Genomic DNA, 25,614 nt, shown 5'->3' with positions numbered 1-25,614 from the left:
GAATAGAAAAAATACAACCGTCTTAACGATTCAATTTTACTAACTTCATGTAAGTATTATTTTTTTTTACAATTTAAACCTAATAAATTTTTTAATACACTACTTTAAAAATATTAATGACTATAACATTGATATGAAAAAAATATGTATTATAGTTGAGTTTCACAAGTGTGATTTAAATTAGCTACCTTCTCATCTTATGTAGGTAAACATGTAATCCAAATAATCTAAAAATACTTACATAATAATATTATACTTTATAAGTACTGACTAAAAATTAAGTATAAGAGTTATGTACCTTAATATACGAAAAATTAAATAGATAGATAGGGGCAGGCGTGTGGATAGATAGAACACCTACCTTTTTAAATTATAACCCTGTAAGATTTTTCCTAATATTAGTAGGTTTACCTTGTTTCAGTAGCAATAAGTTTGAGCTAAATTTGCCGACAACACTGCTTGCCTACTGAGCTTAGTATAACATTTGAGTGAAGTAAGAGGTAGACAGTAGTTTAAACTCGATCAGTTTCATAAGAGATTTGTGATAAGTCAAAGATTAATCGTAGTAGGTACATAAATGTGGAACATAAGTCCAATTATTTATAAGACTTAATTACACGTCAATAACAAGGGAAAGTCAAGTAGGAAGACAACATTTACCAACTAAATTAAGTAAAGAATCGTGTGAGTGATGGGAATCAGTTTTCTTTGTACTTACATTAATTAATCTAATACTTACATAATAATAGACTAACATTTAAGATCTACTGTTCCGGGTTGTAAGTGATAATTTTTTTGCACGGCTTTCATAAGAGTTGCAATTTTATCTTAACCTAAATATGTAGTTATAACTTTAGAATATTTTCATGTAACCTTATCTTATTTATAATTTTAAAGATATCTCATTTGCTAACAATAAATAACATAGAAAAGGGTGTAGAAAAGACCAGCTACTCTCACTTTAGATCACGGTAGGTTACATTTACATCAGACAATTTTCTGACACAACAACATTATTTTTCTACAGATATACAATACAATAAGAAAAAATAGCGGTTAACAGAGACAAGTGGGCTTTCACTACGGGGAATATTTAAAATATTTTAACAATAGGTTCTCATATATTATTTTAATCTTATTTTATGTAGGTACGTGTAAATAATTATGATATATATTAGGTAAGTACATCTAGTTTTCCACGCAGATATCTGACCCCACAGATGGTTATAATTACTTATGTGTAATATAATTACTCCTGACTTGATTTCGGTATTAAAAATTATATTTTTATCATTTATGATTGAGCACTTGAAGAGCAGTTTCACAAAACTGTATTAGTACAGGTTTGGCAATTGACGTACACGAAAAAAAGTTTTGGTTTACTTGGGTCATCTGCATACTTTATTTGTCAAAAGTTTCATGAAAGTATCCACTAGAGGCGCCACTTTGTACTTGAGAAAACGTAAACTTTTTTATTTTTCGACAAACTATGAAACTCTACTAGACGCCCTGCTTGCAGTACTGAAAAAACAAAGTCACTATGGCCTGCATGTTGAAGTAAACGTATATTGAGTAACGTGGAGGGTCAGATATCTGCGCGGCACACTGTACTCACAGATAAACCCACGATAAAATCTTAAATGCAGTATATTTTTTATTCAGTTCGGCACATAAATTTATAAATAACAATCAAGTTTTTTTTTACGTTTTATAGATAATTATTTTTCATCATATTTCTAATGTTACACGTTTAGTTATAGGTATTTTTTTTGTATTTTTGGCAGATTTTCTGTTAACAAATACTATCTTGAAATTGTACTATCTACTTGAACTATGAATTGAGATGTAAATATTATACCATACTTTTGTATCGTACTTTATACTTATACGTTACATAGGTAATAATTATATTATGCTACAACGAGTCATAGAATGAGTAACAGGAATTACGATCAATAAGAACATTGTATAAAAGCAGTCAAGGTGATTTTTATAATAAATAAGTATATCTTTACCCTCACCATGTCTTTTAGATAAGTTTCATTATAGTTATAGAAGAATAAAACATTACGTATCTTACCAAGAAATAGCTTTGCGAATTTCAATGTTCAAGGTAGGTAGGTACAACCTAATGTAAATAAGTATTTCATTTGTTTGCTGGTCAGTGTAAATGTATATGTATATACTTAGGAAAGAATAATTTTATCGAATAGTTACCCCAAGTTTCAACAGAATAATTATATTTTCAGTTACTTACGAATCTAATAGACACGGTGTGAATTTTAAATTAGCTACAAGTGCCTAAGGACTTACATTCTAAAAATGCAACAACCTCCAGTAACATCGCAACAACCTATTTAACTTAATCTATAATTATTTAACTATCAATATCGCCCCAACTGATCCAACGATTTTTTGCCAGCCCATGTCATACTCAGACCAGACCCGAATGCCATTAATTTTAAGTATTTATCTTAAAGACTTCTAAGTACATAAGTAATTTAAATATTTTATGATTGTTTACTATACTTAATAATTTTACCTATCATGACAAATACACAGCCCTGAAATAGATGTTTTTGTATAACATTTTATAGTTAATTACTAGGTAAGTACCTATACAGTTAGAAATAATATTATAGATATCAATCTGGGGAGGAATTTTAGCTGTAGAAAGATAGTTTTTTTTCTTCCGAATAATTAGTCGGAATTGTTTTTTTTAAGTATAGGTAAATAATGTGCATTAAAAGTGTGAGATTATGTAAGTACTTATTTGCATTGTAAAATAAGTTAGTTTTTAAATGTGTACTTTTAGTATTAAAAATATTTTACTATTTGATCACTCCTCCATTTAATTATACGCTTTTATTTAATTATTTAACGATATTTTTACCTTTTATGAGATTATTTTTAGAATATACCCGTCTCAATAGAGGACAATGAAACAGTCTTATGCATAAGAATGGTTTTTGATAATGGCTTTATGATGAATGTTTAAATATAAGGTGTAGTTTATGAATCCACCATGATTAATTTATGATCCATACTAAACAGTATCATAACAAGAGCAAGAGAATAACAAAATCAATTAAAAAGTTAACAAAGAGTTGTTAAATATCGAAAATTCTTTTTTTATAATAGTATTTTAGATCATGATGGATCTGGATATGTCAAAGTAATTGACAAGAAATCCAGCGTAGGATTGACTTTGAACACTAGAAGATCTTAATTACCTTAAACACACGTCACATTTGCTAAAATAAACACATTACTTTAAGCTTATAATACCTATTGCCTTTCTATAAAACAATATTTTCAATAAATTGTACGGTAGCTCTCATCCTATTTATACTATTCTTCTTCCTGTTTTATAATCATAAACATTTTGTATCACTACTAACTCTACATTTAAGCTACATAAATGCAAAGAAGACATATATCTACGACACAAACCTAGAAGTAACTATACCGCAAACTTACTGAGGTACAAGCTTAGCACAAACTATTTTAGTCCATAATCAAAACCATAACCACAACCTAATCCAAACTTTGTTGCCAAAGAGTTATTTTCTAAGCACACTACAGTGAAGTGCGTATCCGTTTATTTACCTACTGCTTCTGTAATACCTGGGAGCATTAGAAATCCTTTGTGACCAGTAACTGACCTCTTTAGCTTAGAAATTTACACAACCACAATCATAACCGCTCCCAAACCAAAACTCCAAGCGTCTTAAGAACGTTTTTCTTTCCTTTGCACTTTTATCAACAGCCAGCAACCAACTTAGCAAAGAGGCCAGATGACACTGAAGTGACACAAAAAGTTCCATTACAACTTGCAACTTTTTCTTCCTTTTCACTTATCACCGGCCAGGAACAACTCAACAAAGAGGCCGCACACCACGGAAGCGACAGAAAAAAGTACCAACACAACTTTTTCCTTTCCTTCGCACTTTTATCAACCGCCAGCCACCAAAGAGGCCAGAGAGCAATGAAGCGACAGAAAAAAGTTCGCATAAAACACAAGTAAACAAGGCGCAATATGTGACGCGCGTCTAGCGGTCGGCGCGCAGCGGGGCGAGCGCGGCGAGGGACGCGCGGCGCCGGCGCTAGGAGGCGGGCGAGGCGCGCGCGGGCGGCGGGCACGGAAGCCCCGCGTTGGAGGTACGCGGCTGGCGCGGCTCGATCTCGAGGGAAAGGGTGTATTGACGCTCTTCTGGGATGACTAGGGATTTGTCGAGCAGGAAGTCGCATACCTGGAAATGTATATGTGTGTAGGCTTCCGAGAGTTTTGAGCATTTGAGGTATAATGGCATCAACTCAGAAATTGGGATCAAGCATGAGATGTAACATATTTATTGGTTGCAGCAACCTAAAATGTAATTTCAAAGAAGTAATTTACGTTGACGTACTTTTGATAAGTTTGCTGAAAAATCACCACACTTAATTTGGGCATACCGACACTAAAAACTATTGTATTATCGATAATACATATAATAGGTATATTCTTATACATACCTTTGGAATGTGATCAATCTTGTATGGAGTCTGCTGGAAATTCCTTATTTCCCGGATCACATGTGCGATCTATGTGGAAACAGAAGATAGTAGTTTAGCAACTTAATTTTTTACATAGTAAAGTATAGCTTTATTTTACAACAAAGAAACTTGCCATTCTCATCTTGGAGAAGTTGAGCAGACCATCCGGAGTGTAATTAGAGGTACCCTCTTCGATGAACGAGAGATCAGACAGGTACATCCCCAAATATGGGATGCATGGTGGGTCGCACCTGAAAGGGAAAAAACTGTCAAACAAAATACATATAAAAAATCACTAATAATGCAGTTAAGCAGAAGAAAAACAACAAACCGGTGTAAAGCATCCCTCAAAATCCTGAACCGGCACTCTGACGAAATAATTGTCTGCATCTTTTCAATCGTTTGTTTGCTCTGTAATAAAAAAAAACATACATTAGGTAGTACTTAGAAGTATTTGTATAGATATGATCATATAGAAGATGACCAGCTAAATGAGATACAAAGACAAACTATGTCACAAAACGCATAATACAGAGTATTGCAAAAAGGGTGTACTTGTTGCACACGTAGGTTGCGGCACATGAATACCTACTCAATGAAAGAGCAAGTATCTCTGTAGATGTACCGTTTTGGAAACTTTGTCCCAAGTCTTCTTGAGCCGGTAGACCGAGGTGTTGGAGAGCGCAGCGCAGATTTGCAAGACTCCGTTGAAGTTGTGGAGGCAACGGGCGATGTCAGCCACCGCTGCCCACTTCTCTATGGCGGCCACACGACCTGATTAAGGATGGTTATCTTTAATAGAATTCGGGGCATAATTGTTTTAATACTAATAAATACGGAAGAAGTTAAAGATACCGTTAACATTAAATATTAAGTAGGTCCTAAGTACTTAATCATATTCAAGATAATGAGACGATATTGTTTAGGTTTCGGAACAGCAATAGAGTAAGGCACAGGATCCAAAAAATCAGAGTACATTAAAGGAGCTAGGTGTCTAGTCTATACACAACAGTGGGTGGTACAAGGCAGTTAATTATGATATTGAATCTTATAATGCCGAGCACTAAGAAACTAACCAAATGTCGGCATTACATAATTAAATCTATGTCTGTCTCTTTTCGTATACTGTCAAAGCAAGGTAGCAATACAAGATCAGCCATCTATAGTTCCTTTTTGCAAATCGACGTATGTAATAATAAACAATAAGTCAAAATATTTCTTACAATATCATGATCATAAATATAATGATACAGACCAGCCAAAGTATATTTCTTCAATATTTCCGAGATGACCAAGTTGGAGATGTGGTTGAAGTGGGCGGTCATCATCAGGATGTGCGGCGCTCGGTCCGCCTTGTCCGCCTTGTTCCATGCTTGCCCAAGGAACTCCCTGAATAAATGTAAAATTATAAATAAGTAAGGGCCTACTCAAACGGCAGAGTTATCCGCCAATCCGCCATTCGATCCATCTTGTTTATGTATTGTTAATCTAAGACCGTCCAGCAACCGTCGTGGGTAGTGACCCACGGCGGTTGCTGATAACTCTGCGGTTTAAGTGCCTACTCATAGTGACCTAACACAAAAACTTAAGATAGTATTTAACAGGTGTTTAGCGCTGTCAAACGGGAACACCCAAATATTCCGAAAAACTTTTTTCCGAATTTGAAAACACCGAATATGTAATTTACGAAATATTGCAATACCGATTTTTTTAAATGCCGAATTCTAAAAATCACGAAGATTTGTTATTGCGATTGTCAAATACACGAACGTTAAATAATACGATTACTTAAGCTTACGAAAAATAAAATACCGATTTATCATAATCACGAAAAATTCAAATCCCGATCGAAAATGTGATAATTCGTGATTTTGACAAAAAAACCATAAACGTCTTAAAAACCTTAGGCCCAAAACCTAAAGATAGGTGCGACGACGAGCAAAGCGAGGAGGAGCGTGTTAGGTGCACATAGATATCGAAAAACAAAGCGGAGCGCAGCGAAGCGGAGCGGAGCGTTTCAAATATAGAGCAAAACAATTGCTCGGAATTTTATGGTGTTTAACCTTAAAAACCTTAGGACCTAAACCTAAAGATAGGTGCGACGACGAGCAAAGCGAGGAGGAGCGTGTTAGGTGCACATAGATATTGAAAAACAAAGCGGAGCGCAGCGAAGCGGAGCGGAGCGTTTCAAATATAGAGTTAAAATATTGTAAATAGAAAACTATTTGTAGTATTTATTGTTAAGTAACACAACAAAGCAATAAAATTGCTGGGATTTTTACGGTGTTTAACCTTAAAAACCTTAGGACCTAAATCTAAAGATAGGTGCGACGACGAGCAAAGCGAGGAGGAGCGTGTTAGGTGCACATAGATATCGAAAACAAAGCGGAGCGCAGCGAAGCGGAGCGGAGCGGAGCGGAGCGTCTCAAATAATATAGCCTAAAAAATATTGTTAAATTGTATACGGATTATGCTGTTAATAAACACACTATTCTTAATAACTATTTCTTGTTAACTAAGATACATTCGGGAATTTGTATTTTCGGAAAATTAAAACTTCGGGATTCGTAATTTTAACAATTCGATATAATAAAAAGTCGTACTTTTAAAACATCGAAATAATAATATTCGGAAAATTGACTTTCGTCATTTTAATAAATATGTTGTTTGAAATTTCGTTTATTAACTATTCGTGATTTTCGTTATTCGGAAACTTAAAATTCGGGATTGTAAATTATTCGGAATTATGAAATTCGTAATTTTAAAAATCGTTATTTTCATATTCGTAAAAAAGTAATTCGGATTTATGTAGTGTACCCCTGTCAAACGCCTACAAAAATCTGTCAAATTTCGTTTAAAGTTTTTTTGTTTTAGTACAGCAAGAATCTAAACGCATTACAGATCTTAAACACTGAAATTCAATAAACTGAAGATTACTTACTCGCTGCGAATACAATAGAATATTTGGTAGTCCAGGTATGTCATTTGCTCAGCAATCTCTAACGCTGACAGTGTCTCAATGCTTTCTTTTGTTGGCACCTGAAAAAATATAGTCGCGACGTTTAACTGTTGCTCAGTTATAGTTAGTCCTCTCGTGTTAGTGCAGAGTGAAAGCACCTAATTGTACCTAGTTACTAATTGAATGTCAAATAGATGGTCCGATGACATCTGCAAGGTTGCGGGGAAGCAGTGGAACAAGAGTGGAACCATAGCGGCACAGGACTGGAAGAATTGGCGTACAAATAAGGAGGCCTATACCCAACAATGTGCGATAGAAGGCTGATGATGATGATTATGATGACTAATTGAATAAAAATGTATTATTTTTAAAAGATTAAACTATATAGGTACTTTATGATAAACTCACGCGAGGATCAGCAAACATCGCTTTTAAGTCAATAGAAGTCCTATCAGGGGGTCGCTCCAACAGGCGCAATAATTGCGAGGCAGCCTTGTGCTCGGCCGGTAGCAACCCTGGGCTAGCTTCTATTTCCTTCAGGAAGTCCATAGTGAGACCCCTCAAACGCTCATCGGTCCAGAAGTCACAGGAATGCTTGGAAATCCAGTGTCTGAAATATAGTATGACAAACGATCATTTAGGCAAAAGCGACTGCTACACGGGTTCGTTGTCAATGTCGATAAACTCGTTAAACGCGCATTCCACCAATACCAGCGCCGTATTGAGAGCCAATTGCCATATAGTGACGTTTATCTACGTCGATAACGAACCCGTGCAGCGGAAGCAGTACTACTCGTATTTGGGATTCAGTTATAAAAATCTTTGACATACAATTTTAACGATTTTATTGATCATCTAAAATTGTATGGTCTTAAATCTGTGACGCTTTGCCTACCTCAAAACGTTCAAGACCCTCATAGTAGCAGCCGTAGATATGACGGAGTCCCGTCGGTTCTGAGGGGGAGACGTGGCGGGCGGCGACCGAGGGTTGGACGAGGCTGATGTGGCCACGGCGAAGGCGGCTGCAGCAGTAGATGTGCTGCTCCTATAAACACTCAGTGATAAATATGTGATGAAAGGAGAAATTCAAATTATTGGTGGTGAGTAAAAAAGGTTGTGACTGTGCTGATATTATATTGAGTGATCGTGAATCTTTCAAACGTGTAAGTACTAAAAGGTTCATAATGTTAGTTATTTTGAATATTTGATAAGTTTGTAGAAGTTTTAGGCCAAGATAAATAGACGAAACTAAGACGGAGTCTTAGCTTAAGCACATGCTAAGAACACGAATTCACTAAAATAGACACTACTTGAGCACAGACTATGCCAGTAAGTTCGCACTCTGACTTAGCCGAGTTCGAGTTCACATTTGTCAAGACTTGGCCCTTGCTTAGCATACCCAAGTTGTCACATCTGCCACACTCTCAGGAAATTATTATTATATGCTCTCAGGCTATCCACAGACCACATTTATACCAAATTTGCTAAAAAACTACGGAATGAAACTATGACCACAGATAAATAAATATACATTTGACGCAGATTTGACATAACAGGTTCTAAGCCAGTGACTTAGCCGAGCAAACGCTAAGTAGTGTCTATTTTAGAGAATCATTGCAACTCGACTTAGTTCAGGTGAAGTCGTACTTGGCTAAGCATTAGTTTGAGCAAGTGCTAAGCAACGACTATTTATCTGGGCCTTAATGTAGATGTTAAAAGAGACTTAGGTAAAGAATAGTGAAAAGCAGATAATATATTATTTTATATGACATGTATAGGTAAATAGTATATTTAATACTTACTAAATTCATTAGATTATGGCCCCGTTTCATAATGTCTGGTTAGTGACTACCTGTGAGATAAAATACATGCTGTCACTGTCAAAAAAATAATAACACAGAGTGACAGCATGTATTTTTATTTATTTTTGACTACCTGTAAGATTAAATACATGCTGTCACTCTGTGTTATTATTTTTTTGACAGTGACAGCATGTATTTTATCTCACAGGTAGTCACTAACCAGACATTGTGAAACATGGGCTAAGCTATCTGACATCTGATAAGTATCATGGTCCATAATATCGGATGGACATCTAAATAGTCGTTGCTACAACTAATTATATAAAGTTGTGGCAATAACCTAATCCATCCCCTAGAAGTGTAGGTGGTGACAATGAATGATGCATTGTATACTTACTAAGTAGATGAGGTGATACGATAATAAGAATATTGAACATGCAGAAAGGAGAAAAAAGGTATAAAAAAGATTACTGTCATGTGGAAAGCGAAATGAATTATGATACATTTTACGATATGACTTGTTCAAAAGACACTCCTTTCATAGATAATTGTTATTTTATTTATTTTTTATTTTGTTTAAGAGTAATCTTCAAAATTCGTTTAGTTATTTTAGAGGATTTCTAATAAATAATTTTGATAAAAAAAACATTCCAATTTGATAAAAAAACTAAAACTACTCTGGACTTAGGCATAATAAATAGTTTTCAAAACTACAAAATTTTAAAAAGACATTGAGTGTTACATTTTCTAAATTATCTACTGTTCTAATTACTTATTTATTTACAATCTAAGTTCCTAAGTACTCATTATTTTCGTTATGTTTTAATTTAAGTTTTTCTTCCCATTTCGTTATACTAATCATTTTAAATTTTTTCTTACAATATATGTATTGATCGTAGCTAGAAATTATTCCAATCAATATTGTAAAAATCTAATACAGATAGGTATTTATTTATTCATTTACTAATTATAAAATTGAAATAAAATTTGACTCAAGAAACAGCTTCGTCATTAACCTATATAACAAATTTAATGTTATCAGCAATATGCCTCGTCAAAAATCACTCAAAAAGGCCACCCCGAATCGTACCTGGCCCAAAGGTACCCATTATACTCGCAGCATTACCGCGTTGTATAGCGAGTGATATCCTTTGAGCGAGGTACGAACCGGAGCGGCGGTCATAACCTCTGATACAGATAGAAAATTCATAAATTATTCGATGTAATGGATGATATTTTATGGCAATGATAGACAATTTAAAATTTTATGATGATTTTGGTGGGTAGTTGGTCCATGACGTGACAATTTTTACTCACAGTGAAGTGATCATAGCCTTTAAGATTTTGTGATAAAACATTATTTTTGCATTTGCATATTAGTTTCGTAGACCTAAGGGTGACATCAATTCGAATAAAAGGGGCTTAAATACAATAATAAGGTACGGACTATAGAAGCAAAATGTGAAAACCGCTCTACAGCCGTTTCTACTTTGTTCTACACTCCAGAGTTACCTTCACCTCCCACTCACCACAAGTCTTTTCCAAAGCTGTTAATAGAACACTGAATTATTAAAAGGAAATTATGAAGATGGCGTTGAACAAACAGAGCACAGATGACAATATTTAGCGGTAAGTGTGCGGAAAATTTCAAGAACAAATGACAAATTGAATCAAATAATGAAGAACATGCCACAACATTTAGAATGTCCAATATAAATGTGCTGAACATGATATTGGGCATGTCATCTGTTGATTGATGGCATGAGGTTGAATCTTTAATATGAAATAGATAATTTTGTGGCGAATTTTGAACATCTTACCTCCTGTGTGATTGGCGGAACGATGTGATGACGACGCCTGCCTTCGGTTGACTGGTTTCTCTGCGGTAGTTCTAGAAAAAAAGTCCATGTATTTAATCTCAGCTTTGTAAAAAACAAAAACACCTTCATTCGATAAAGATTTGAATCTGACAAACCTGCACTTGTGAGACCTGGGATGTGACCGATGACCGGGGCTCAGACCCACACCCCCAGTTGCGACGACGCTCGCTATTGATCGATGCATTGGTGAACCTCCTTTCACTGTGAAACCATTCGATTTAGAAATAGCTACTAGTTATACTTTTAAAAGGATCAGTAAGATCAGGATCACTAGGTATCGCGAACTTGTTTTGACAACGATTTTTGGATAGTATTGAATTTGACACTAGTTACTCTGTAAATTTACTTCCATTCGATTTCGCAATAGGACCCTGGCTCTAGCTAAAAATAAAACTTTACCTGACAGAACGTCTATGCCCATACCGGGTGCCCGGCCCCAAGGGGTCGGAGGCTCGCCTGGGCTCGTTCAAGACAACGGCAGGTTTCCCCAGAATGTCGCGGTTGCCGTCAGACCTGCGTCGTGCTTCGGCGGCGGCAGACGATGGCTGCAGGCGACGTGGACTGTCGGTCAGTGTTCGCACCCGCTGGAATGTATCAAGCAGTTAGTTAAACCCGAGAAATAACCGAGAGACAATAAAAAATATATAGTGTCTGGTTACTGGTTTACCAATGGCACCGAATGGCCCATTGGGTGCCATTGACAATGGGTCATCGGGACGTAAGCGGTTAATGCTTGACTGCGATAGAAGTGGAGAAAATTCGATGGTTGACCTTGATTTTGAAGTTTTTGTAAATGACAAGGGATTATTCATTATTTTTGTAACGTAATATATTTTTCAGGATATCTGGTTTCACTAAAGTAGTTAGGTATCCGGTAATTTATCAGTTATGTTTTATCAAATTTTAGGCACGTTTGTGACTTACATTGCAGACCTCGGAGAAGCGCTGCGATATTTTGAATTTATCATCGATTTTGTACTTGGGATCCTTTTCTTTCACTTCCTCCTTGTACTTCTCTTTGACTTCTTCATCGGAATGTTCCACTACCTCAATGCTTTCTTCTTTCGTAATGCCAGCTGCTACATCATTGTCTTTAGGGATTGTTGTATCATCTTTTTTAGGATCTTCATTAGGACTGACTTTCTTTGGACTTCCGACCAAGGTAACGGAACTGATGGCCCCGGGAGATGATGGGGCAGCACCTTTAGATTATAATCCATTAGCTGAGTTATTTATTGTATTAAAATCAGTAAGGGTGTTGTATACTGTTATGTTAAGACAATGTTGATGCTTTTACTGTTTCTGAATAAAAGTCCTTTAAGTAAACCTAATACATTAAAAGTATTTTACTATGTTTTCTGTGTTGAATAATTATACATTTTCTTTATTTACTTTCGGTACTTTATTGTGATGTCTGGTTATGGTTGTGTTAGGTGTTTGTGTGACGAAAAGCCTGTGACTTCAATTCATGTTTTATTCACCTACAACATTACCTTTCAAAGTCTCATTGCTAGAAGATGTGGCCATTATCTTTGGTATTGTCAAGTGGCTGCTATCTTCTTCCATCTTATGTAAGCGTGCGTGAATACAAAGACATCGAATAAGCAAAGCATTGTAGACATTTAGACCAATCAGAGAGCAGTATTTTATAATTTTACCTTTACTGATGAAGTACGACGGGATGGAGGAATCACATATGGGGACAATTTGTCTTCATCTTCACCTGTGAAAGAAAAATACGGAATCTTTATTTTTTTCTTGCATTCTTACTGCATCATCAGAACAATGCTGAATCGAATCTACTGCTAGTGTCTTGGTAGATTTCAGTCAAATGAGCTGTTTTTAGCGGTAATAAGTAATAGGTACTTAAGGTAAGTAACACCTACATTAGGGCGACACTTACTTTTCCTTGAAGTCCTCCAAAATCTAGCTTGCCAGTCTCTTTCGCTGTATTCTGATCCGTAACCTTAAACACAAAATGCACTATTTGTACTACCTTAGGTTAGACTACTACCTACCTACTTATATAATTTTCAGTGTTAAAACAGACAGTGGTCAGTAACCTCGAACAAAACATTAGAGTTTCAAATTCATTATAAAAATCTGACTTGACTGCTTTGAGTGACTAACTGGCTCATGGATCGTACCTGACACCTCGCTAGCGCCGCTCGCCTTCCGGTTGGCGTCCGTTGGGGGCAGGGACAGCTCCATCTCCTGCTGGGACTGCTCGTAGAACACCTGCCATATGAATGCCAGTTATTATCTGAGTTATGAAAGCCAATGTTTCACTTGTGACTAACTCTGGCGCCAATATTTTCAAACAGCGCTTATGTGTGCTCTCCAGCTACAGGCACATGCACGGCTTTCGCATTGATTAGCATACCTAACTCGGGCAGCAAGTACTTATAACAAGTTTTTTTTTTCAGACAAATATGAGAATCAATTAAAGGAAATGCACTTCCTATCATTTCCTTTCGATACTTTCGCACTATCGTTTTCTCCACAACGCCCGAAATTAACTGGAAGAGAATACTTTTAGCATTAAGTTCGCCTATGTACAAATTGATTTATGTGCAATAAAGAATTTAATAATAATAATAAACCCGAATACTTAAAAGTTCACTAACTTACTTTAAAAGTATTTTGGTTTATGTTTGCGACGTATCAAAAAAGCGGGGCATCCTTTGAAGATTGTCAAGGGCTGCAATGCCTTGAAATGTAAAGCTAGGTTTAGTATGATCATACCTGCTGCAGAGCCTCGAGCACGGTGACGCCGGTGGTGAACACGCGGTACGTGAGTAGGAACGTGTTGAGGAAGTCCACGGACAGGAAGCGCAGGTCTGCAGGGAGGTAGTGGAGGGTTAGTGGTAACGAGTGTTGAGATAACGAAGCTAGCGAGGATTACATTGCGCTGGTTTATGGTTCACCAGTAGATAATTTTCTATTGGCTTATTTACTAGTTTCTGAACCAACTAGGCCGCTAAGTCGAGAGTCCCTCTCAAAGCATTGTCATTCTGACAGGTGTAAAGTGCCTAATTTTGTCCTAAATGCACAAAATGGAGTAGGTATCTACCCATAAATAACTATTATTTATACACGATGACGGGCGTATTGACACTATCAATACGTCCCTGATAAGGGATCTCAGTATCTCCTATCAGTATCTCAACAAACAACTAAATCAAAACTCACCAGTAAGCCTCTGCAGCAACCTAGCCGGCGTCGCCGACCTGATCTGCGGAACTTTACAAGAGTTGAGGGTCCTGCTGAACCGTATGTCCACGTCATCAGTGAACAGAGCCCGGTCGGAGCGACAGGCCGGCATGCTGGCTGAAGCAGCCCCGCAGGAGCCGCAAGCGCGAAGGAGTTCGGTTAAAGCGGCGCTCTCCATGCATTGCGCTAGCTCGCTGGTCCAGGCGGCTTTCTCTTCGATTGTTGCTGCCACTGGGGGATTGAACGGATAATACAGTGATGTTGCTCTGCTCTTTGTTCTAAACCAGAATTAATAGGCATTAGGTACTTTTCATACAGCAACTTATTTAGCTAGAGTTAGTATAGGAGTTTTGTTTGTTTTGGTGTAAGTGGATAAGACCACATACTGTCGCACTGTTGTGCAGGAGATATCCTGCCCTCAGTATGAGCTGGCACGAAATTGAGGGCGTGAAACAGAGTCGAGCATACAGGCAATCTACTCTTTGAGCCCTCTATGTCCCTGATTATGAAACCCAGGGCCTGATGATGATGATTTTGGTGTACTTATGTTTATAACATTCCAACAAAACAGTGACACTACTACCTTTTTGTTCTATTGTTACTTATAATATGCTGAGTTGCGGAAAGGAACTTTAAGCTAATGTCGATGTTAAATAATATATTGCTGCCTTGCTTTGACAGTATACTATGTCGACATTAGCTTAATATTTTGGATAAGAAAGATGCACTTACCCAGATGAGCACAGATCTGTTCTCCCTTCACCTCCACCAGTATCTTGAAGTCCTTCCCCTGGTACTGCTCCCCGCCCGGCGACGACGCGACGGAGTTCGAGTCTGGAAGGAACACGGCTTTACACGATTTAACCATCTTTCTGGAATGAGTCTGCGGATACAGGGGTTTATGTCTAGTTTGACCGATAACACGCAGCATTTAGCCATTATACGTGAAATGACTTTGGGGTAACTACTTAGCTGTTAAGCCAACCCGTGAGCTTTCACGACAGAAAGTCAATAGACGACACATAGATTACTTAACGATCAGCTTTGCAGGTCAGTAAAATCTTCAGCGAAGAGTGCAAGATTGCGTCGGATGAGGTCCAAACATGATTTATGATGTTGAGTTACCCCCTTTTTCTTAAAAAAAATAGTGGATGCTTTAGCTATTGAACTGTTTTATCACTCTCTGACAGAGAACTGGGAGGGACAAAACAGTTCAATAGCTAAAACGTGAATAAGGGGGTTCGATTATAACAATCAACATTATCCTTACCATCCTCATCATGACTAGACGGGTCTTCAACCAGCAGTGCGTCGTGCAGCGGCAGCCTCCCACTGGGCGGCAAGTGCAGGCGGCCACCAGTAGCCCTGGTGGTGAGGAGGAGGTGGTTGCTGAATAGGAAGGCCTGACGCGCCTGCAGGTTGGCTCGCCGGCCTTTGCCCACCACTTGGGATAGGGTTCCTGTTGGAAAATGATAAAATGAAAGTTTGTTTTGCAAAAATCTTTAGCACCTTAGCCATATTAGGACGTCTAATGCTGGACATAAGCAAGCATTCCCTAATGGTTACCACCTTGCCCGATCGGGGACGGCCCGCATCCAGCGCTTCTGTTACGTAAACTTTACAAAAATAATGTGTGTCAAATGTGTGTGTGTGATTTTTTATTGGTTTTTTCAACGTCAGCCATTGAATTTTCATTACTTGGATGATCGGAATGGTCATATCAAATTACTGAAGTGCTACGGCTGCTTATTCTTAAGGGTGTTATGAATAACTCACCTTGTCTGATGAAGACTTGGTTGACATCGAGTAGGATATCGCAGCCTTCTATGATCATTCGCTCCACTTCAAGGTTTTTCCGCAGATTTTCAGTTTCACTGACCTGAAAACCAATATATTGTATATTATAGGAAGCGCCCTGTACATTAAATTTAATATGGGTTGTTAGACCTTTGAATGTAGCCGCCGTACCGTAACTGTGTGGCCTCATATACGATTGGATAGGCGTCAAACCATCGATCCTGATCTATCTCCACTCCACTCGTATAAGACATCCGTCCCACTGGGTTATGAGCTAAAATGAGAGTGACAGACTGATAGCGTGACTGCCGGGGGCTACCTATAATCCTCTTGCGAACTAGCGGCTGCAGCTGAAAGTCCTCCTCATTGTTATACCTCGTCGTGCATCTGCCATGTAGCACGGGAGCTGAGGGGAGACATGTGATACCTCGTCGTGCATCTGGCGGGAGAGCTCCTCGAGCTGCGCGCGCGCGTGCTGCAGGCTGCGGCGCTCCACGTGGTCGTGCGGCGTGTGCGCCAGCAGCTCGTGCAGAGTGATGATGTAGCGCGGGATCTGGGGACGTGTAGGGTGTTTAACTGATGATTTGTCATGGTTGTAAAGGTAGCATTTGGGAAAACACCGACGCCGTCTCCCGCTCAGCAATCCCTATAATGCCACACGGTGACTGAGCTGGAAGTGGCAGCGTCTTACCGAATGCTACCTTTAAGGATGAATATATAAACTAGGCTTGTGCTGTTTAGATGCAGCGACGGCAGGCAGTACAAGGCAAGAAAAACGAAGTCCGTATAGATATGAGCATAGACAATCTAGAGCAGATTTGCTAGGCTCTACGTCACCAGCATCCAAGCGTCCACCTAAATTCGTCGGTTGGTTTATTGGTTAGCATAGGTATCCTCAAAACCTTCGTCACACCTATGCTCTTCCAACCCTTTACTACAAATCTGTATAATTATCGGTCATACACTTATACAAGTAAACCACTATCATTGGTCATACCTGATGCATAGGGTAAGTCAGTAAGGTCTCCAGCGAGCGTCCCTGGCAGGCGGTCTTGCTCTCCAGCCGGGCTAGGAGCTGCGCGTAGGGAGCGCTCTGCTTGCACTCCGTCAGCACTTGCAGCGGACAGTGTGTCATACTTATGACATGAGCAATTGAGCATAGACAATGTAGAGCAGATTTGATACGCTCTACGTCACCACCTTTCAAGCATCCCCCTAAAGTCATCGGTTGGGTTATAGTTCTTTAACCTTCCAAGCATCCTCCTAAAGTCGTCGGTTGGGTTATTGGTTAGCATAGGTATCCTCAATACCTTTGTCGCATCTACTTATCCTCCTCCGACCTACGACTACAAATTAGTACAATCACCATACCTGATGCATGGGGTAAGTCAAGAAGGTCTCGAGCGAGCGTCCCTGGCAGGCGGTCTTGCTCTCCAATCTCGCCAGGAGCTGCGCGAAGGGAGCGCTCTGCTTGCACTCCGTCAGCACTTGCAGCGAGTAGTGGTGGTTGCGGACGTACTCTTGGTAGATGGTTAACATCGGGAGCAGCATGTCGAATAGGTCTCCTGTTGGAAGAAGTAGACGTGAGGTAAGACAGGTAGATAATAAAAAGTTGAGAGTTGTGGTTATGTTTTTTAAATGAGTTCTTGAGATGCATGTTCGTCAGTTTTCAAAGATGATACTAGTCCATTGGATAGTAGGTACCCAGCAGCATTACAAAGGGAGGCTGAGAAGGGAGGGTGCTTTTTAGATAAGATAGTTAAACGACCAAAAATTTATTCTGATAATTATCATTTAGAACTTTTAATTTTCAAGAACTTAAAAAGACTTTTTAACAATGTCACAAAAAACTCACCTAGGACCAGCGTAGGCCAAGACTCCATGCGTGACGTGAGGCCCTTGAAGAAGATCTGGTGCAGGAACAACACCGTCTCGCTGTTCAGGAATATGGAGTTGACATCCTCGTGCGTGCAGGGGGGCTTCTTGGAACTCGCTACCATCTTGAATGGCCGCAGGAAACAGGTCACCTGTAGGTAGAGTGGAAACAGCTTTAAAATTCTGACCCTTTATTTTAGACACTAGAAATAGAATTAGCATCATAATTATGTTATTATGGAACGAAAGATACATGTAGTTAAAGACAAAGGAAAATATTTTAAAAAACTCACCAGAATTTCCATTTGCTCCAGATATTCTTCCTCAGCTTCAACCATTCTGAAGACAAGGCTGCAATAAAAATGGAAGCGTAAATTTTACCGGCAGGGTATAAAGTAACGGTAAACTGAAAACTATTAAGGATCTTATGAAAGGTATATCTTCACTGGTCATGGGATGCAAACACATAAAAGCAAATTAAAATCAAAACTCACCTATTCCTCTTCCTCATACTTTCAGCATGAGGGCTCTTGATATACTGGTCCACGATCTGCTTCCACCGGCGCCGGCACAGCCAGCCGCGGAAGAAGCTCTGCACCTTCTTGATCTTCCTGAGCTCAGCGGGGTCCACCTCGGGAGTGTTGGAAGGGGAGGAGCTGGTGGTCGACGCGCTGCGGGTGGCTGGTTCCGCGTGCTCCTTCTTGTAGGTGCATAACTGGAGGAAACGGGAGTGAATAGATTTGTTGCAATAGGATTTGAAAAACTACTAATACCAGGTTACTACTGTGGATGGTATTCGGTGGAACGAAAAAGAAGGATCGTTAAGTGGCGTATCATATTTTCCTTGTAAGTATACGTTCGGTACACTTTAAGCAGTCAGAGACTGACACCAATCTGACTGGCTATGTAATCCTTTCATCACTGTGAGCACTTGTTTTTGTCACTGACACGCTAGATGAAGAAGCGTAGGCTACAACTTAGGGTTAGCACTAGTCGCATACCGATTCCATGAATCGTGGAAGGAATTTATTTTAGTTATTACAATCTTCTTCTATTCTGCATTATCATCATCATCATCATCACAAACCTCGACCCTTAGCTGCTTGAGCTCGTGCGTGAGCTCGTCGCACTGCTGCGCGTACTGCCAGCGCGACGTGCGCTCGCTCTCCACCACCTGCAGCAGGTGCAGCTGCTTCTGCTCCAGCTCCTCCTTCTGGAGAAGCACCTTGTTGAAGCTGGAAGGAGAGGTTTGGAGTGAGAGATCGTGTAAGGGCTACCTATTTAGGGGTTGTAAGGGCGCGACTCCCAGCCCTTCCAACACGGTAGCTAATTGCACACTGTCTTTATTCAGTCGGTACACCGAGGTAGCGGATACAACAGGGATGTACGGTAGGAGCCTACTCGGGTGACGTATCAAGGTATCACCATGTTGGTGAATAACTGTCCAATAATTTTTCTTCACGGTGACCGATCCTGTTTTTTACAAACGAGTACTTTTTTTACTGCGTTGGTATTGGTCCTGACAATGATCCATCTCCCTTTGTCGATATCTAAAATGTGTGAGAACATAACACTCAGTACTCGTTTGTTAAAAAAATTACTATAGTGTAGCTCTTTTGTTTGTAACCGATATAAAAATATCGAATTAATGTTTTGTATCGAACAATATAGTAGTTAGTTATGAGCAATATGATACTCGTAGTTCACGATATTCAGTTCCAATTACTATCAATCAATCGGAATATGGACAAAATAATTATGAAACTATCCATTGTATTATTGTAATTAATATTAGCCATACATGCGTGATATATAGGTAAAGAATATAACAATTACGTAGTACCTACTTAATAATAATATAATATCTAAATATATAATATAAATAAAAATAAATAATGTGAAAATACTCTACTGCTGCTCTGTGAGCAGATTTAAAAGTATTGCAAAGCTATAGGTACCTAGATACCGAATAAATCTTTTCAGATGTAAACTAGGTCATAAATAAGAGATTCATTTCAATCTTCCAAGTTTAATGAGGTGGAGCGCGCTCCTAATGAGCTTACATCGTACACGTGCCTTCTACACTGGGTATCATTTTATCATTGAGCACTGAGCAGGGTAAAAAATGGTACCTTCAGTAAATAGTCACCAACACCGACAATTGTTTTTTAATTATGATTGGTAATATGGAATGGTAAGGAATATACGTTTATTCACTACACGTACATAAAATATAAAGTGAAAATGGTTTAATTACTATCTTAAATTCTTACATTTGAACGGTATTTGATAGAGATGGTATCAGCTGCCGCTACACGAGCTCTTTTTGATCAAAGATTCCGTTCGACGTAGATAAACGTAATCGTACGAATTTTTGATACATAGTGATGTATCGCAAATTCGTATAAATAACCCGTGGTATTTGATAGCGCTAACATATAAAATATTATTATATATACAAGATTTAATGTTAAATCTCTATGTCATAAATTTATACGCACTGACGTTTCTTAAATCGAGATTTGACACTAAATGTAGATTTAATATCTTTGTGCAAGTGGCCCCTAGTTTTTATGGTAAGCTGTGACGTTCATTTGTCCGGAATACTAATAAAAATCCACTCTACGTGTAGTCATTGTGCTTTCGAGGAAGAAAATTGTGCGCCGCGGAGGAATAGCTACACACCTGCAAGATGTACCGGATACACATTGCAGGGGAACGTCCCAGTAAAATCCTAACTAATATTTCATATAATAAAGATTTCCCGTGGGAATTCCGGGATAAAAAGTAGCCTATGTTCTTTCCCAGGGTCTAATCCATATGTATACCAAATTTCATTCCAATCCGTTCAGTAGTTTTGGCGTGAAAGAGTAACAGACAGACAGACAGACAGACAGACAGACACACTTACTTTCGCATTTATAATATTAGTTAGGATTGTCGTGCCTTTAATGGTTTTCGAAACGAAATTATTATTAAATAAAGAGCGAAAAAGTAGTAATAAGTACAAAATTGTTAGATCTCTAAGGTTCGAAGTTCGAATCCAAACGATATTATGGCACCATGTGATATCATTTGCACGTTCACGCTCGAACTTCTGTAAACCTCAGTGTGCCATAAATAAATCCATTACCGATACACCACTCAGATTTAATTTAGTTAGCGGAATTGGGTCACCAATGTGAACCAAGAATAATATTGTTGGAATTCTCATTTGCATACACAAACACATGGCGTGGCCATCTCTAGAGTTCCACGAGGATCGATCTCTTAAGTCAGCTTTGGGTCGTTTAAAGTCTATCTAAGTTTGCACTGCGGAGGCATAGCATATTTTTTTGCTGACTGTAGGTACAGTCAGCTGCATAAGTAGCTGTACACTTTTGTTCCTTGTCAAACTTGGAAACTGCCTACTCAAACATTGACAGTTGTGTTATGTAGGTAGTTTGACAAGGTACAAAAGTGTATAGCTAATTATGCAGCTGACCGTACCTACGGCACACATACTTGTTTGTGTCAAATGGAATATAAATAATTACCTTTGTGTGATCGAAATGCGGAAATTGGACCGGCGGTGGCGGCCGTAATATTACTCAATTTAAATTCAGTAGGATCGCTTGCATTGGCTCACGATCACGACAAGGATGATCTTTGCTTTAATTTTGACTTAATATCCGGCGTAATCCCTTTCCCGGGACTCACGAACAGTACTTAATTTTAAAAGCTATGTTAAATTCAAAACAGCCTTTAACTAAAAACATCAAAATACTTCCATAATAAATGGGTTCCATGACATGACAGATTTCAGCAACAGATTTTTCGGGTCACATTTTAATAACAAACAGTTTGTTTCGAAATGGCCGTTAAGTAATTGTTTTTGCGGGCAATTTACTTAATGTCGCCGTATAATGGGAGGATCACTCAAATTTTGTGACGAATAAAGGTTTTTATTATCATAAAGGGATGTCTTTTTCCGCTTGCCTGAAAATTAAACTGAGATGGAGTCGTGTAGAGACGCTATTTCACGTTTCACCCAACGAGCTCATATTTACTTTGTGAAATTTGTACTCTGTAAAATAAAGAACGGGATAGACACCTACTTTGATACTTATGGAATTCAGGGCAGCTTTTGAATTACAAAATTGATTTATTTAAAGAATTTGATAGAAAATATTACTAAGTATTTAATAATAGGTACCTAGTAGGTACATATATAGTTCTAATAAAAATGCTAATAACATCAGCTCCTTACAACAAAATATTCAATGAACACAGATTTATACCCATGATCCGCGAACCCGTCCTAAAAGGATTCCTTCCTCACAACACAAACTAAAATAAAAGGCGACCGTCCGAGAAACACAATAAGCAACCGAATACTTCGCATTTCCGTCCCTTTATACCCCATTTTCACGCTGAGCGCCACCCGCAAAATGTTTGCTGTATCCCCGAGGATAACCGGGGATATATCGGTGACAGGCCATAGTTCAGGCTCAATAGGACCCGCCATCTCTGAATGGCAGGCACGTATTCGGGATCCGTGTCAAAAGTGGATTACGACGAATGGAAACTACTAGTTGTTATTGCTGCCTTCTCACGTCACAATCAGGTTGCAGGAAAGGAGCCTTATTGAGTGATGTATTACTGGATACCGATTGCCGAGTTACGGAGATCATCTGCAATGCCGGGAATTTGCCGAGATAACGTTTTTCTCAGGTGAAAATTGTTTTTTTTATTCAGTAATAATGTAATAAGTATCTCGTGTAAAATTTCAAAATTATACCTATTTATTCGGAACTACTTATACAAATGAACATTGTAGGTGTATCGAATAGTCCTTTGATCGCACATGAATAGAAAATGAAGCCTACTGCTACGACTTTTGAAAATGGGCAAGTCATTCTTATTATTTAATTTTACGCACTATAGAATTTTGTCAATGTAGGTATTGCCATTGACCTTCTTTCAGGAAGTTCATGAGTATGTTGATTGTGGAAATCGCTTAATCAGAGTTAAAAACCGGATAATTATTTAAAAAAGGTAAGTAAGATAGTTTCCATTGATTTTCATTTCTTTTAATGTATGTAGGTACCTACTATGTATAACAATATTCTTCATTAAATAATTTTTCGTTGACCCTCGACCTATACGCTACATTTCAGCGCCACGACAGTCACAAACACGTTGTAACTTACATCGCCTTCAGTTTCCATCAGTGGCAAATTTCCATTTACCCTCCACATTCTACAATATGCTATGCAAACGGTATAATTTCCTCGCAATATTAGGTATATATACTTTCTACCTAATCTACCAAGAGGGGACTTTCTAACTTTTAAAAAACAATTTTTTGGAGCGCTTTTGCGCTAACCACGACCCTAATCTAGTTGTATTAAATATCATTGCATGAGAACTCTCGTTTGGGTTTTTTTTGTCAAGGTAAAGTAACCTTCCAGGAAGAGAATGCCTGAAACCTTATACAATATTCATGATAGGACGGTCCCTGATTGAATATAAACATGCGTTAGGACGTTTCCACCTAAAGAGAGCGTTTCTAATACACCTTTTGGGTTCCGTATAAAATAAAATACATAAATATCTTCTAAATTGTATCCCACTTGGTCGCAGAGGCATATAAATGTAAAAGCTTTTTTAAAACTTTAATCACTTGTAGTTCAGCTTATTTTTCGTAGCAAATTCAATGCCGACTTCACATTATTGCATAGGTACGTAGCAGTAATACGAGCACCATGAGCATTTTTAATGGGTTAAATATATTTTTTTACACGTGAAAGTAAGTTTACTGATAAGTAAAATATGTACAAACTTAAGTTAAAATAAAAAAATATATCGGTTAGTATACCGAGTACAAAAGGTACATCCACGTACTATCTATTTGACGATAGAGGGCTAGAAACTAATCCCCGAATTTATACAAGAGGCTTGCAAGCGTCATCGTATATGGTAAGTACAATGCACTTAGGATACACATCTAGAATCTAGATGTGCAAGTTTCCTCACGATGTTTTCCATCACTGTAAGAGCACGTGCTATTATTGTACTTAAACTCCTTAATTGAAAACACAATTGAAAGAATTATTTGGTACAGGCCAGTATTTGAATCCACGGCCTCTCGATTGAGAGGACGAGGCCTTATGCATTACGCCACCACCGCTCTGCGTAATCATGATACTCGAATTTAGACTTTCTGTCTAACACAAGTATCACGTTGTCGCTTGCAAGCCTCTTGTAAATTGTGAGTACATGACTATGAATACGGTGATAAAGGTAAGCGTCCAAATATCGGTATTGTACGTTTTGCACCAAACGGATCGTCATAAAATGTATGGAGAAACGGCGTCGGCAATGAGCTAGCTAGAGCGGTGGTCGGGTAAGCGCCCGCTTCTCAATCAAGAGATGCGGGTTCGAATCCCGGCGCTGACATGTACCAATGAGTTCTTTTAACTTAAGTACAATGTATACCATCGCTCTTACGGTGAAGGAAAACATCGTGAGGAAACCTGCATATCTAGATCTAGCACATCTAGATATGTGAACCCACCAACCCGCAGTGGACCAGCGTGGTGGGAAATGGTCCAAGCTTAGAAAGGCAGTTTAGACCTTGGGGATATGCACAAAGGTTCCATTCGAAAGAGCCAGGTGCAGGTACTTACACCCCCACAGAGAATATAATAGAATAGAATAGAATAGGCGTCGGCAATGCCGATGAAGTGGACGCGCTTGTGTGAATTTGTATACAAAGAATACTGAATGCGATGTGTCTTTTGCGTAGATTGCCGATGCCGAGGCCTTAAGGTCGAGCTTAAATTACCTGTTGGGGAAACTTGCCAAACTAACCGTCCCAACTTGATAAAGCTTGCAAATGAACGCTATGGCAAACTCTGTCTAGTACAGTCAGCCACATCCGTAAAGGTTACACTTTTTCATTACTCATGCTATGAAACTAGGTTAAAAATTTACAGAAAAGGGACATGAAAATAGCTCTTGCCGGGGGAAAATTGCTTTCATGCTACTAAAATGTGGAAAAAATCTACATCGTTTTTTAGACTCTTATAAAACTTGTTAGTATAAAAAATGTTACTTAGTTACGAGTAGTATGACACTAAAATAATTTTTCTGACACCCATAAGTAGCTGTAAACTTGCCTTACCGTACCTTGCATAGGTAACTACCTTCTTCAACAAACAGATAATGTTTGAAGTTTCAGAGATTGACAAGGTACAAAAGTGTATAACTACAAATGAAGCTGACTGTACCGTGAAACTGTATTGAATAGCTATTAGACGAACCGGATTAGATTATTTTGACGAACCGGGTGTCAAAAAAACAGCTGATTTAATTTATTTTAATATTACTAAATTTAATGTCTAATTACGTATAAAACTAGTGTTAACTTAAAGAATATAGTGTTATACAGCTGTGCAAATGAAGACAAGCCTTCAAACCCTGAAATAAAACACTTACGGGACTCGGATATTTGAAGCAGCGGCACCTGTCAAAGTTCGAATTTGCCAACGGATATCTATCAGGGGAG

The 25,614-nt window shown here is 38.3% G+C and overlaps 1 protein-coding gene across 1 annotated transcript in view; it reads right to left on the bottom strand.

The window, feature by feature from the left end:
• Nucleotides 1–4,040: 4,040 nt before the first annotated feature.
• Nucleotides 4,041–25,614, bottom strand: part of LOC105381066 (ras-specific guanine nucleotide-releasing factor 1) — a 51,918-nt gene continuing 30,344 nt past the window's right edge. Inside the window, exons 6-34 of the mRNA XM_048628574.1 lie at nt 19,150–19,297; nt 18,557–18,777; nt 18,356–18,413; nt 18,043–18,214; nt 17,559–17,752; nt 16,615–16,740; nt 16,167–16,269; nt 15,661–15,849; nt 15,123–15,224; nt 14,370–14,621; nt 13,923–14,017; nt 13,325–13,415; nt 13,081–13,143; nt 12,836–12,900; nt 12,671–12,743; nt 12,102–12,379; nt 11,577–11,761; nt 11,273–11,378; nt 11,118–11,188; nt 10,827–10,844; nt 8,391–8,540; nt 7,904–8,105; nt 7,478–7,575; nt 5,792–5,925; nt 5,162–5,310; nt 4,868–4,947; nt 4,670–4,787; nt 4,516–4,584; nt 4,041–4,253 (exon numbers count right to left, since the gene is read on the bottom strand). Of these exons, the coding sequence (XP_048484531.1) occupies nt 4,107–4,253; nt 4,516–4,584; nt 4,670–4,787; nt 4,868–4,947; nt 5,162–5,310; nt 5,792–5,925; nt 7,478–7,575; nt 7,904–8,105; nt 8,391–8,540; nt 10,827–10,844; nt 11,118–11,188; nt 11,273–11,378; nt 11,577–11,761; nt 12,102–12,379; nt 12,671–12,743; nt 12,836–12,900; nt 13,081–13,143; nt 13,325–13,415; nt 13,923–14,017; nt 14,370–14,621; nt 15,123–15,224; nt 15,661–15,849; nt 16,167–16,269; nt 16,615–16,740; nt 17,559–17,752; nt 18,043–18,214; nt 18,356–18,413; nt 18,557–18,777; nt 19,150–19,297 (3,757 nt within the window). The 3' untranslated portion in view covers nt 4,041–4,106. The remainder of the gene's footprint in view (nt 4,254–4,515; nt 4,585–4,669; nt 4,788–4,867; nt 4,948–5,161; nt 5,311–5,791; nt 5,926–7,477; nt 7,576–7,903; nt 8,106–8,390; nt 8,541–10,826; nt 10,845–11,117; nt 11,189–11,272; nt 11,379–11,576; nt 11,762–12,101; nt 12,380–12,670; nt 12,744–12,835; nt 12,901–13,080; nt 13,144–13,324; nt 13,416–13,922; nt 14,018–14,369; nt 14,622–15,122; nt 15,225–15,660; nt 15,850–16,166; nt 16,270–16,614; nt 16,741–17,558; nt 17,753–18,042; nt 18,215–18,355; nt 18,414–18,556; nt 18,778–19,149; nt 19,298–25,614) is intronic.

This window comes from Plutella xylostella, chromosome 21, assembly GCF_932276165.1.
Source record: "Plutella xylostella chromosome 21, ilPluXylo3.1, whole genome shotgun sequence".
NCBI lineage: Eukaryota > Metazoa > Arthropoda > Insecta > Lepidoptera > Plutellidae > Plutella > Plutella xylostella.
Note: the sequence above shows the minus strand (reverse complement) of the source record. Positions and strands in the feature narration are given on the sequence as shown.